At 40.8% G+C, this 13,702-nt stretch overlaps 1 protein-coding gene across 1 annotated transcript; it reads left to right on the top strand.

Annotated features, from left to right (window-relative positions):
* On the top strand, positions 1-1,374 carry LOC132189707 (protein OXIDATIVE STRESS 3 LIKE 5). Its single transcript, XM_059604481.2, has 2 exons — positions 1-624; positions 810-1,374. The coding sequence occupies exons 1-2, from the start codon at positions 329-331 to the stop codon at positions 1,240-1,242; spliced, it is 729 nt and encodes a 242-aa protein (XP_059460464.2). The 5' UTR covers positions 1-328; the 3' UTR covers positions 1,243-1,374.
* The last annotated feature ends 12,328 nt before the right edge of the window (positions 1,375-13,702 follow it).

Below are 13,702 nucleotides of genomic sequence, written 5' to 3'. Positions count from 1 at the left end.
CATAAATATAAATTTAACGCTTATTCTTCGTTCAAACCTCATCCTTATCCTTGTTCTCTCTTTACAAGCCCCTTAACCTACGCCCCACTCACCCTTCTTAACCTGCGCACCTTCCTCTTGTCTCTCGTTCGCCTGTCTGCTGACTGCCTTCTGATCAGGAAACAACAACGAGAGCCGCCGGCGATTGATGAGAAGCAGTCCTATCATCTGGAAGCCCAAAAGAAGGAGAAGACGAAGGGGGAAAGGGTAAAACCGTAAACAAAAATAAGATCGAAGAAGAAGAAGAAGAAATAAACGGTAATATTATTCGATCATCCGACGTGTGGTAATGGAGGTTCTGGTGGGTCCCACGTTCGGCATCGGCGTTAGGGACCGGAGCGGCGGCTCCGATCAGCGTAGGGTGGCGACTTGCCTGTTTCTGAAGGACGACGACAACAACGTCGCCGTGCCGGGGAAGGCCCTGGAGTCGGAGGACGACTCGTCGGAGAGTTCGTCCACGATCGAAGCGCTAGACGATAGCGAAGACGAGGACAACGACGACGCTTCCTCCAAGGAGGTGCGGAGCGGTTTTAGCGGAGGAGGATTTGCTTCTTTGGGTTCTTTGGAAGACTCTCTTCCCATCAAGTAATTTTTTTTTTTTTTTTTTGAATTTTTGGGTACAAGCTTTTTCTTTGAAATCATTCCCATCAAGTAATTATTGTGTGATGGGAATCTGTAAAGAAGAATAATTATGTGATTTTTTATAGTTTTGATTTTTGGAAATAATTATAGTTTTTCTGAAATGGGTTTCGTTGTTAATTGGTATGCAGGACGGGATTATCGAGCCATTTCAGTGGGAAATCAAAGTCGTTTGCGAATCTATCAGACGCTTGCACTGTGAAGGATCTGGAGAAATCTGAGAACCCATTCAACAAGAGGAGGAGAATTTTGTTGTCGTCAAGGAGATCTTCCTTCTACAGCACCTTCAACCCTAAATCCATGCCTCTGTTGGCTCTCAAGGAAGATGAAGATGAAGATCATCATCAACATCAACAGGGATATCCATCGTCATCATCATCGCCTTCCTCATCATCATCATCGTCATTGGAGAAAAAGGAACAGGAAGAAGATCGAGAACACCCAGAGAAACTTCCCAAAAAGTTGCTTGATAGGAGGTTTTTGAGTTTCAAGTCAAGGAGTTGTTTTTCTCTCTCGGATCTGCAAGAACATGATGAACAAGATGATGATAATGATGATGATTAGCTTAGGCTTTTTTTTTTTTTTTTCTTCTTGTTTTCTTTCCTTTTTATTTTTATTTTTTGGTAGTTGTTTCTTTGTCCCACTCAAAAACCATAATAAAATAATAATAATAATATAAAATATTATCCTTTTTTATTTGTTGAGACTCCGAGAGATCTTTTGTTTATGGTATTATTGGATATACATGATCATGTGATGTGGATGACATGGATTAACTCTAGTTAGCATTCAATAAACTCAGTTATCAAGAATATGATCATTTTATGGGGGTATATAAAGTTAATATTAATAAGTCATTTAAAAAATTTAAATAATATAATATCATATGTAATGTAAAATTGATTAAGTACAAATTCTGATACTTAAATTAATATTATCAATTTTGTTTGAAATGAATATAATCTTGAGCTTATTCGAGAATTTTGACAATGCATCAGAACCTTTTGTCCATTTAGTGACAATTTTTCTATGTTGTATTGCTTCTTGGAATTTGAGAACTTGAGATTTACAAAGTTTTGTCATGACATTGTGATTGTTGTCCTTTTTTTTTCGTGTTTTTTTTTAAGAGTAATTTTTATTTTCATTTTTTTATTTAGAATTAATATTTTATTCTAAATAATATTAGAATAAAAATATATATAATTTTAATATTTAGATATAAAATATTAGGTTTTTTTTTTGACATGTCTGCATAAGAGGAGGGGAGCGAATTCAAACTAATGATGTCCGTTTCATTAGGTATGATCCTACCTAATTAAGCTACCTCTTGTGGACAATATTGAATATTAATTATAAGTATAAGAAGCCTGTTTGACCTGGAGTTTGTATTAAGTTTTCAACAAAATATATTTAACAGCATATATTTTGTCATGTTTATATATATTTCGTTTTAAACCATATATATATATATATATATTTCATTTTTAGTTATTTTTACTGAGAAATATCTCTGAATGTTGCTGTATATTTGTTGGGTTAATTAGTATAAACATCTTTGCAAAACTCATTTCTATATTTTCAGCCAAAATTTTGAACACAAATGATATGATTCTAATACTCCCGTAAACAAAATTGTATGCTCTTGTCCAAAGGTTGGCAATATTGATTTCTGGCATATTATTTAACTATATATATGTATATATATATATATATATATATATATATATATATAAGTCTTGCGTTAATTCTGCCGGCCCAAGTAAAGACAGTTTCAGTTACTCAAGTATTTAAAACAAACTTGTTATATTCTGCGGATATTCACTCAGATTTCGTCTTAAACGCTACAAAATCCTGGTCTAATCTCAGTTTCAAAGTAACATTAATGATATAAACACAACATTAATTCGGACAAACAATTTTTAACATAATTTATGAACTAAATATAACATACTTATATAGTCTTATGATTAGGGCTGTTAAGTGAGCGAAGCGTTTCGTGAGCAAGCTCGGGCTCGGCTTGCATAAGCTCGGCTCGTGCTCGACTCGAATATTAAATGAAGCACTTCATGAATACAAATCTTGGCTCGAATATTAAACGAAGCAAGCTCGGCTCGACTCGGCTAAGCTCGTGAACAGCTCGTATAAGCTCGAGTGTGTGTATATATATATATATAAACTAAGTAATAGATAATTAATTATAAATCTCATAATTATTAAAACCTTAAAATTGCATTTATATTTAAGCATTAGAGAATGAAAAATTCTAGACCCTTCGTGATGAAAGAGAGAGAGAGCAATCATTAAAAAAACATCGATTCAATTAGAGCAGATCCAAACGAAAGGAAAAAGAATCAAGCAGAAACTATTGAGGGAGATTGCGAAAGGCATAAACTATTGATGAATCAAACAGACCCAAACACTATCACTACATGTCTGGTGAGTAAGAGTGAGAGAGTGGGAAATGAGAGTTCAGGTGGAAGATCCGTTGTGACTAGTGAGGGGGATTGAGAGAGAGAGACGTTAAAAAAATATTTTTTTGTAGGGTGCGTTGTCCCAATGCAGTATGAATGCAACCTGTTAACTTGTCCCACATTGTTAAGAAAACATTAATCTCCAAGTTTGCTTATCTATAAAATGATGCATATCCTCTCTTTGAAACCAAATGCCTTGCTGTATTGACTCAGGCTCCATACTCGACTAGCCAGACTAAGCAAATACTCATATGCAAACTAACTTCTTAAGCCGTTTAAGAGTACTTGAAGTTAAAAAAAAAATTTTAAAACAAAAACATTAAATATAAGAGCCAGCTCGCGAGCTGGCTCGGCTCGACTTATTATTCGCTCGAGCTCAATTTTTTTGGCTCGCCCTTGAGCTCGAGCTCGAGTAAAATTTAAACGAGCCAAGCTTGAACAAGGAAAGCTCGCTCAAGCTCGGCTCGTTTACACCCCTACTTATGATACGTCTCAAATCTGACACGCAATCACGACAGTCAGCCTTGGTTTCAAAGCAATTCCATCAGGCACTTTTGATAGAGTTGGTGATTGATTGATTATAGCATATGGCTTCCAAGCCAACCACCTTTGGCAGTGACAGAATTGCAGTCACCATTCACCAACTATATTATATATCCACACGTTTTGCATAAAAGGAAATGCTTTTACACAACACAAGAAACTTCTAGCAAAGAGCCCCAAGCATTGATTGATTGTAACATCACATTGGCATGGCATTTATTTGCAGTGGCATATTGTGCAGATGATGATGATGATGTTGTGACGTCAAAGTCATTGCATGCACATCCTTTTTCATGCATGTGGGTAACACCATGTGTATTTGGAGGGGAGCAGGGAAAAGGGAAGGAGAGGGAGAGTTTATTTACAGCAATGTGACTGCGTAACTGTCGTGAAAGAAATGCATTACTTTGTAATCTTTTTACTCAAATGATGTTGCAATTAATATATGATAAAATTGGAGATGCATACAAATTAGTTCGTCCTTTTTCTGAATCCATCTTCCATGTTGCTCAATGGACTGGGTCAGATTGAGACTTTAGATTTTGGATTTGGTCAAGTTGAAAGAATGGTCCGGTACAACCACATAAATGGGATAATTTTACTCTAACTTGAGAGCAAAATTCAAGCATTTGAATAAGATATTTTGTCTCGGCCTTTCTTGCCATTGGCTGCTCTTTGGATGGGTCCATTCTCTTTGCTAAAGCCATGTTGGGTCTTCCATGTGACCCTAGTGAAGGAGAGACTCTTGCAACTCACTTTGCAGTTAAAATTGTCCTTGATTTTTATTGGAGCAATTTTTGGTTCACCTGGAATGGCAATGGATTACCTGCAAAATAAAAAAAAATTGTCACTAGATTTGTTGGTCTTCAGAGAAACTGGGAATACTTGGATGCTTAAGTTAACATAGTGTTCGAAGTGAAATAAAGTAATAAGGCATGGTTTTTTGGGAGATTCGGCCTCTTCCCTTTATGATGTAGATCTGAGTGCCTCGTCTGCAACTCGTTCGGATGAGCCTAGACCCAAGAGCCTCATTTGACGTCCTTTTCCGAAGACCGTCTGGACACCTATGTTATTTTCGTGTTTTTGGGTTTTCTGTCTGTGGCCACACGGACGACTCTAAGCTTTGTCCGAAAAGGTGCCATAGGTTTTCAGTTCGACTTTATTTCGTAGTAGGGTTAGGGTTTGAGGGCCTATAAATACATGCTTATAGCCTCAAACAACGCAGTTTTTGTTTATTAATCAACTTTGAAGAATGAGAATATTCAGAGTTAAGTTTATTCCTTGTTTTCATTCAAACATTAGATAGACTCTATTGTTTTGAGAAGAATTCTTAGATCTTTGATAGACTCAAGATCTATAATTGTCTATCTGTTATTTTCTTGTTGTTTTTTGCTGGAGCCCACCAAGTCAGGTTGCATCAGTTGGTATCAGAGCCCAAGTTACTTTCCATGAATGGGGATGGGCAATCGTTGTGCAAGCATGAACGAAGTGTACGTGCACACGGAGGCAGCACATAAGGAGCAATAGGCGGCACGGTGGCAACGCATGAAGGAGCAATTTGAGGCTTCGTGGGATAAAATCGAAGCCCTCACTACCCAATTATCCAACATGGGTAGTCACCATAAGCATCCTCATCAACCCCCACTGCACGTTCTGTTGGAGGATGATGAACATGACAATGGGTATGAATCCGGAGACCCTTTTGCGGAGCACCGAAGGCACGGACGTTAGCCCCATGCGCAAGCTCACACCAATTGGTGGGAGGATGGGTTCAAACTCGATATTTCGAAATTCCAAGGGGGTCTGCAACCCGAAAAATTTCTGGATGGGGTAGCAGCAGTTGGAGAGGTTCTCGACTTCAAGGGGGTGCCTGAAGATCAATGGGTTTCTTTGGTCGCAACCAAGTTCTGCGAAGACTTATCAGTAGATTGGGCCTCTCCACCTATCTATGACATCTATCCCGATGAAGAGCAGTCGTTAGAAAATGTAAATCTCTCGGATACACACCATGTGCTTGATAATAGCCCTGAAGATAAAGTCTTTGATTTGAGTGAAGCGCTAATTAACTATGTTCATTTCATTGGGTAGATGCTATTTTGTCAAATTCTTCTAACCAAATTTGTAATAAGATCTGTATGGCGGAGGAGAGACAAGAAGAGCACTAGAAGACTGCCGTTTGGCAAATTGATGCACGGGGCATTCAAGATAATCATCACCGCCTCCCGATGATTAGGGGCATCACGTGTATTGCGGGGCGTTGCCATGTCTTGATCTTGAGGAAGGGTGAATGGAACGAGTTGACAGGGCACCCAAAGGACCGTGGGAAGAACCGGCTGAATTCGATGACGAATTCTCTCCAACCTGAGAATGATGTAGATCGGAGTGCCTCGTCTGCAACCCCGTCTGTAGCCCGTCTGGATGAGCCTAGACCCGAGAGCCTCGTTTGAAGTCCTCGTCCGGAGACCATCCGGATGCCTACATTATTTTTCATGTTTTTAGGGTTTTCTGTCTGTGGCCGTCCGAACGGGGATATGTCCCTTACGGACGGGCATCGTAGTATTTCATATTTTCATGTTTTAGCCGTGGCCATCCAGACGGCTCTAAGCTCTGTATGGACGGGCGCCATAGGTTTTCAATTCGACTTTATTTCGTAGTATAATTAGGGATAGGGTTTGGGGGCCTATAAGTACATCCTTATAGCCTCTAGAAACGCAGTTGTTGTTTATGAATCAGTTTGATGAATGAGAATACCCAGAGTTGAGTTACTTCCTTGTTTTCCTTCAGACCTTAGATAGACTCTATCGTTTTGAGAAGAATTCTTAGATCTTTGATAAACTCAAGATCTAGAATTATCTATCCGTTCTTTTCTTGCTATTCTTCGCTGCAGCCCACCAAGTCAGGTTGCATCACTATACCCTGTGCGATATTCCCTTTTGTAGTTTCTTCTATAACTACATTTCTTGTAGTTGCTTCACGTTTCATGTTGTGGGAGAGGTAGTGTCATAGCTAGAATATTAAAACTTAGAGATTTTGGGACTGTATCTCTCTTTATAAGAGATTTTGGTGGATGTAGTTATTATCCATGTGATCGATGGTCTGAGTGGGACCCATGATGGATTTTATCCCCAACAATTATCCCTCAATTTCAATGGTTGATTTGTTCAACTAGTCAGGTAATGGAAATCTTCTATGTACTCCTGATCGGAGTTACCTCTACCCTTCAATACTAAGAGTGCAATGTTGGTTGTCAAGTGCCAAGTAGCAACCTTGGATTTTAGGGTGCCTAGCGCATGGTATAGGTCTTACCCTTTGAGCTCGTGGCTCAATTTTTGCCACATTACTGTTGGTGAGCTTGTTGAATCTTTATTCATTGTCGGGTTGTGCCAGAGACAAAGTCTTCATGCAAGTGGGTGGGACAAGGCCACGTCTTGAGGTGCGCAGGGCGAGCCAGCGTCTTTTGAAGCCTGGTATAGAGTGCCTCTGTAATCCATGCAAAAATTCTTAATAGCATAAATTGAAGCTTGTAAGACATGATTTGCTAAGTAACTCCAAAATTCAATCAACAGTCCTTGATAGCAAATCAATGTCAAAAATTAAAACTCATAAACCAAGGTTCCCCAAGTGCTTAACGGCAGAAATTAAAACTTTTTCTTTTTTTAGGGGGACCATATTTTAGTTTATCCTATTTTTACTCAAGGAACTAGTTGTTGAATTTCATACCGGCATGATCTTGTTGTAGGAGATATGTTGATGTACCGTTGGATCAGGAGGACCGAGATCTGCAGCATCCCAGCTTGTGATGGAGATGGAGATGGAGATCATGGCTTGTCAGGTGAACCCGAGGCAAGGTCTTTGTGCCTTGTCAAGTAGACTGAAGCAAGGTTTTTTTTTTTGGTCCCGATGGGTTGGGTCAAGTGGCATCGACGATCATCATTTTGCCATGATGTATGAGGGGAGTTTCATATGTTGAATCATTTCCTATGAAATCTCAAAATAGACAGAAGATATGTGTAGTTCAAACATAGCCGAACCTTAATTAGTTTAAGTTGAGTCATCAAATTAGTTTAGTAACTAGCAAATAATATTTTTGATCACTTAATATAAAAATTATTTATGCATCAAGTCTAGTTATCTAAAAGAAATTTACAAGAGTCATTTGAATCAATGTTGCTAATATTTTGGTCTTTAAACAAGAACTAGGGGGCTCGTTCCACCTGGCGCTAGTTAGACGTGAGGTCGATGTTTTGAGGTGATAACACTTCTAGTGTATTAACCAAAAAATTTAAATAATTAAATTTTCACGATAATTACAATTTAAAGATCAAACCCTCGTTTTAGAAACATACGAAATGCTATGGGTTGAATTTTCCCTAAACCACTTTGATATTTTTACCATTCTCTATTTTCGAATATTCAACATCCCACTGGAATGCTTGATTTTTTCTTTAGCCAAATGTTCAAAGTATACCATGAACGTTTGATCATGTCTCAAAACAATTTTATATTTTTAGCTACCTCAGCTCTTGCATGCAAGACACCTATAAAGTCATCCTTATCCTCTAAAAAATGTCATTTCCGTATCAAAAAGAAGGTAACTCCTAAGTCTCAATCTCGTTTTGATCTTTATTGAGCCTTATCTACTAACTTTACTCTTTAACAAATAGCATGTAGTTTTTAAAGAACATCGAAGCATATTAAAGCAACTCCTACATATTAGCTAAAGGGGAAATATTAGCTAACTTTAGCTAATATTGCCCATTTTTCACCTCTAGCAGAGTTGCTACGGATTAACCAAAATACATTTATTGCTACAATGAATAGTAATTTATTGATATCCATTGGAGCACAAATGAGTTAAATAATCATTTTAAAATTTGCTATTCTTCACGCAAGGCCCCCTTCCCCTACTTCTTCTTCGAAGCTCCCCTCTACCTCGCTAATTCTGATTCCATCGTCCATGGCAAGGAATGGTAGGGACGACAAAATTCACAAAAAGTAATGATAACCACAAATTGACAAATTTTGTGATAAAAAAGTTCAGATTTTTTTTTTTTTTTTTTTTTTTTTTTTTTTTTTTTAATTTCATTTCAAACTCATTCAAATTCTTATACTCATTTGAACAAAACATCTGAAAACCCAAAGAAGTTGAAGCCTTTAATCCATGGGTAACGGTTGTGTAGCCCCACCAGTCAAAAATGAGTTGAAGAAGAAGAAGAAGATGATAAAGAAGCAAAATCGGTTTGCCATCAACTACAAAAATTGCGGAGGCACGCGGTGGAGGTGGTGGGTGAGAGTTTGATGGCCACCAAGCGCGACCACACCACTAAAGGCAGAAGATTGGTACCACGAACCTATCCTCCTTTTTTTTGTTAATGGAGAAGAGAGAGAGAGAGAGAGAGAGTTGAAAGTTTATGTCGATACTTCTTTTGCAACTTTAGATTGATTCTTCTTTGTTCCGCTCAAATCCAAAAGCTCATTTCTTTTGTTGGGAGAGAGACAGAGAGAGAGAGAGAGATAGACTTGAAAAAAAAAAATAGAACAAAAACAGATTAAAAATAATATTTAAAAAAAGTATGGAATGAAATAAAAAATGTGTTTGAGTTTGTATTGAAAAATGAACAAATAAAATACAGAAGAATGTTTTTTGACTAGGTAAAATATCTCTTACTGCTGGAGATGCTCTTACATCATGATTTTCTATGTTGGAACACAGTTTTCCGAGGAATGACGTGGCACAAACTGCACAGTGGTGTCCGAGGAGGCGTCGGCCTTGCACACAAGAACAAACAATAGGATTAGAGTCCCCGGTAGTTTCCTGGCGGGGATACTCTGATGCCTAAGTCAACAATGAGAAAAACAATGTAAGCAACAATGAAGCTTAGATAGCGAGAGTTGTGATTACCTTAACCTTGATAATTGATTTGTATTTATAGGCATAAGAGGAGTTTGATCTCCTGCACGTTGAGGGACCTTATCCCTTAATATCTACTATGCAAACATTTGAAAGAGGGATAGTATTCGTTAGCCGTTCCATGATCTTAGTAGCCTAAGATCAAGGGATAAGGATCTAGCTTTTGTGCAATGTTAAGTCAGAGTGTTCGAGTAGGTCTTGGGCACCTTCATTAGCTTATATGCTAACTGACTTATCTTGATTGATATAGACAATTTGAATATTGAGCGGTTGATCATCTCTGTGATGGAATGACCAATGCACCCCTCGGCCTTTGACCATCTTGATCCATGAGTTATGTCTCAAGCTAAGAGCTCGAAACCTCCTTAGGCTAAGTCGACCGAGGGCTTAGCAGCCCTAGTATGTCTATTGAATTTTTGGGCCTTTGGGCCATTGGGCTTTGTCTGACTGATCCATGACCCAACAGTTACCCTCCAATTTCCTAGTTTGGATGATTATGAAAATTTTTGTGTTCTTCAGAAATGGATCGGTCTCCCAATGTCCGACTTTCGATGACCATATGTCCGAGGCTTCCGAGGAAAACCCTAATCCTAATTTCAGGCTTAGGCGGGACTTTTCCCGCTAATTCTTTGCCGAGACACTCGACTTATCCGAGAACCTGTCTGTCTACTTGCCTGTTGATCTGAATGAATGAGCGCTCGTCCATGTGTCTGCCTAGGAGTAGCTGTCTTTTCAGTTACTGCGTTTCAGTTGTAGACGATAAGACGCGACTGCTATGGCTTTTAATGCGCATGTTCCTAATGCATTTTCTAGGGTTTCAAAGTGCCGGCGTCTTTTCGTCTTCTCAGACTCCTCCAGCTTCTTAGACGCTTTAGTCTTTTAGACTTGCTATAAAAAGGAGTCGCTGTTCATTTTTCCTTTTGTCCTCCGATTTTCCTAAAACGCCTATTATTGTGTATGAAGCCCTGCAATTTTTCAAACCTCTCAACTGGCTTGCTTTCATTCTGATTTTTCTTTCTAGTATTTCTTTCTTCGGGTAGTGTTTTTCAGGGTTTCAATTAATCGAGCCCTTTCTCTTCCTTCTTGCGAACCATTCGTCCACCCTGACAGTCCAGTGCTCAAGTACTTGGATCTATTATTGCCATTTATTGAACCTGCGGTTGATTGCCTTCGATTGTCAGTGACCCATTTGTTGATACGCCATTCTTATCCCTGCATTCCTCGATCTCTATACCTTGAGTTTCTATTCCTTATGGGTGACGGAGAAGGCTCTGGCTCGGATGGCGCGGGTTCTTACCCTATTATGTGGAAGGCCACCTTATGATCGAAAGATGAAAGGCGGGTTAGGCTAGATTGTTACATACCGAAGTCAATTACGCTTCGGTTTGATGATGAACGGTGAGGCGCCATAGTCAGCGCCGAGGAGCATGAAGTCTACCTGTACGAGGAGATGTTCCATGCAGGTTTCAGACTACCCTTCCTGAGGCTCATTTGGGAGTTATTGAGCCACTTGAATGTGGCAACTCACCAGATTGTTCCCAACGCCTGGAGAATGTTCTTCGGCTGCGTAATCTTGTGGCCAATGGCTCTAGGGGATGGGAAGTCCCTAACTATCAGGGAATTCTTATCGGCGTATAGGTTCACCAGGAACCCAAAGACAGAGGTGCTCTACAACTTCCAGGCTCGACGGGGCAGATTGGTATTGTTTGAAAAAAGTCTTACCAGTAACCGTGCATGGAAGAATAAACTTTCCTTTGCTCGGGGACAATGAGAATTTGCCCCTTCGGAGAGGGTGGAAGGTCTGAGGGTTCCTTGGGCTACGAGCTTTTCAATGGATGATGCTGGTCTCGAGCCAGTGTTGTCTCTGGAAGAGCACATTCGGTTGAACACGGTTGTAGCTTAGGCCCGAAAGCATGAGAGTGCTACCATGTTCAAGAATTTGGTTACTATGGCCAAGTTGAAATATTATCTATATGCTCCCAGGTCGAACCTCAGTCAATCCCAGAGACCGAGAGATGTGGCACCGGGGGTCGCGCAGGGTCAGACCGCTCTAGGAGGTAGGGCGATTGAGGTTGAGGGGAGACCAACCCCTACGAGGGTAGGTGCGGTGCCTGAGGTCATGATAAGACCCCGTTCAGCTGGGGAAGAGTCTGCCGTGAGGCCGAAAAAGAGGAATGTGAAGAGGGCGCCAATGAAGAACAAGCGTCCGAGAGATGAGCCCTTGAAGACTCCTTTGGGGCTTGTTGATGAACTTGAGGAGGCCGAGCAGCCATTGCCCAAGAAGGTCAGAGTGACCGAGCCGGTAAGGTCTCCTGATGCTGTTGTTGCGGGCAAGCAAACAGTTGCCCAAGTTTTGGCGGCTCGAAGGAAAGGGTGCTCTAAGCCCGTTGTTCGCCCAGCCAGTGCATACCGTTGGCCTGTTTCTCCTGTTTCCTTTCCGTCGGCTCTTAACCCATGCATCAGTGCATCGAGTACTGTTTGCTCACTTGGATTCTCCACAAACAACTTTTTCTTGTTGAATCTGAGCATGAAGTCTTTCAGGGATTCAACCTTCCCTTGGACCAGAGAGAGCAGGTAAGCCGGGCTTTTCTTCCTTTTACTAGTAGCCAAGAATTGGGTGAGGAAAAGGCATCCCAAAGACTTGAATTTATCCACAGATTTGGCTGGGAGCCTTGCGAACCACTCTTTAGGTGCTCATGCTAGAGTTAGTGGAAACGCTCGGCATGAGATTTCATCTGGGGTACTGTGGAGGATGAAGTGTGCTTGGTGGCCTTCCATATGTTCGCTAGGATCTCCATTGCCATCAAACTTGTCTATATGAGGCATTTTGAATTTGTTGGGCAGGGGAAAGTTCATCACTCTATCTGTGAAGGGTAGGTTGGTGTTCTCCATGAGTTCCTCTGCCATCACCCCATTCTCTCCGTTGGCTATCTTATCAGCCATCTCGACATACTTCCTCTTCAGGTCTCCCAGCTCAGCACTTACATCGGTCTCACTGTGGCGAGTATGGGATCTCCCACGATGAGAGTGGCTATGATGGGATCTTTCGTGCTTAGACTGATCACGATGGGACCTTTCGTGGCGTCTCTCAACATGAGACCTGCTACGATGAGGTCTCTTGGACTTGTCAGTGCTGGACTCCTTATGGTGATCTTCATTTTCAGCATTGGATTTTTTAGGGTTGCCCTCGTTTTGGACCGTAGTACGACGGCTGCCATGAACTGAGCTAGCACTCCCTTCAGTCCGCTTGCCTTGGCGGAGGAGTTCTCATCGCTCCCTCTCATGCCCTTCTTCACACTCCTTCTCCTGCCTTTCTTCTCGTTCACGCTCTTTTTGACCATGGCGGCCTTCAGCAGCTGCGAGTTTGGTAGGAAGCTCCTCGTTCTGCTTCTTCAGGGCGTCCATAGAAGTAGTCATCTGCTTCATGAACTCGGTGAGGTCTAAGGAGTAGTAATTGCGCCGGGCATCTCAGCTCGGCCTTCCAGTTGCTGTTGTGACGCACGCATAGTTACCATTTCGGATTGTTGTCAGGAACTGATGAAAAAATCGAGTTCCCTACAGACGGCGCCAAACTGTTGCAACACAGTTTTCCGATGAATGATGTGGCACAAACTGCACAGTGGTGTCCTAGGAGGCATCGGCCTTGCGCACAAGAACAAACAATAAGATTAGGCTCCCTGGTGGTTTCCCGGCGGGGATACTCCGATGCCTAAGTCAGCAATGAGAAAAACAATGTAAGCAACAATGAAGCTTAGATAGCAAGAGTTGTGATTACCTTAACGTTGATAATTGATTTGTATTTATAGGCATGAGAGGAATTTGATCTCCTGCACATTGAGGGACCTTATCCCTTAATATCTGCTATGCAAACATTTGAAAGAGGGATAGTATTCATTAGCCATTCCGTGATCTTAGTAGCCTAAGATCAAGGGATAAGGATCATAGCTTTTGTGCGATGTTAAGTCAGAGGGTCCAAGTAGGTCTCAGGCACCTTCATTAGCTTATTTGCTAATTGACTTATCTTGATTGATATAGACAGTTTGAATGTTGAGCGGTTGTTCATCCCTGTGATGGAATGACCAATGCACCCCTCAGCCTT

This window comes from Corylus avellana, chromosome 9 (genome assembly GCF_965113065.1).
Source record: "Corylus avellana chromosome 9, dhCorAvel1.hap1.2, whole genome shotgun sequence".
Classification (NCBI taxonomy): Eukaryota; Viridiplantae; Streptophyta; class Magnoliopsida; order Fagales; family Betulaceae; genus Corylus; species Corylus avellana.
The sequence above is the reverse complement of the archived record's forward strand: the minus strand, read 5'-3'. Positions and strand labels throughout refer to the sequence as shown.

Bases quoted from the DNA above. Each gene is read 5' to 3' on its own strand.
- LOC132189707 (XM_059604481.2), top strand. From the start codon at position 329: ATGGAGGTTCTGGTGGGTCCCACGTTCGGCATCGGCGTTAGGGACCGG. The intron at 625-809 runs GTAATTTTTTTT...ATTGGTATGCAG, and splicing joins GAAGACTCTCTTCCCATCAA to GACGGGATTATCGAGCCATT.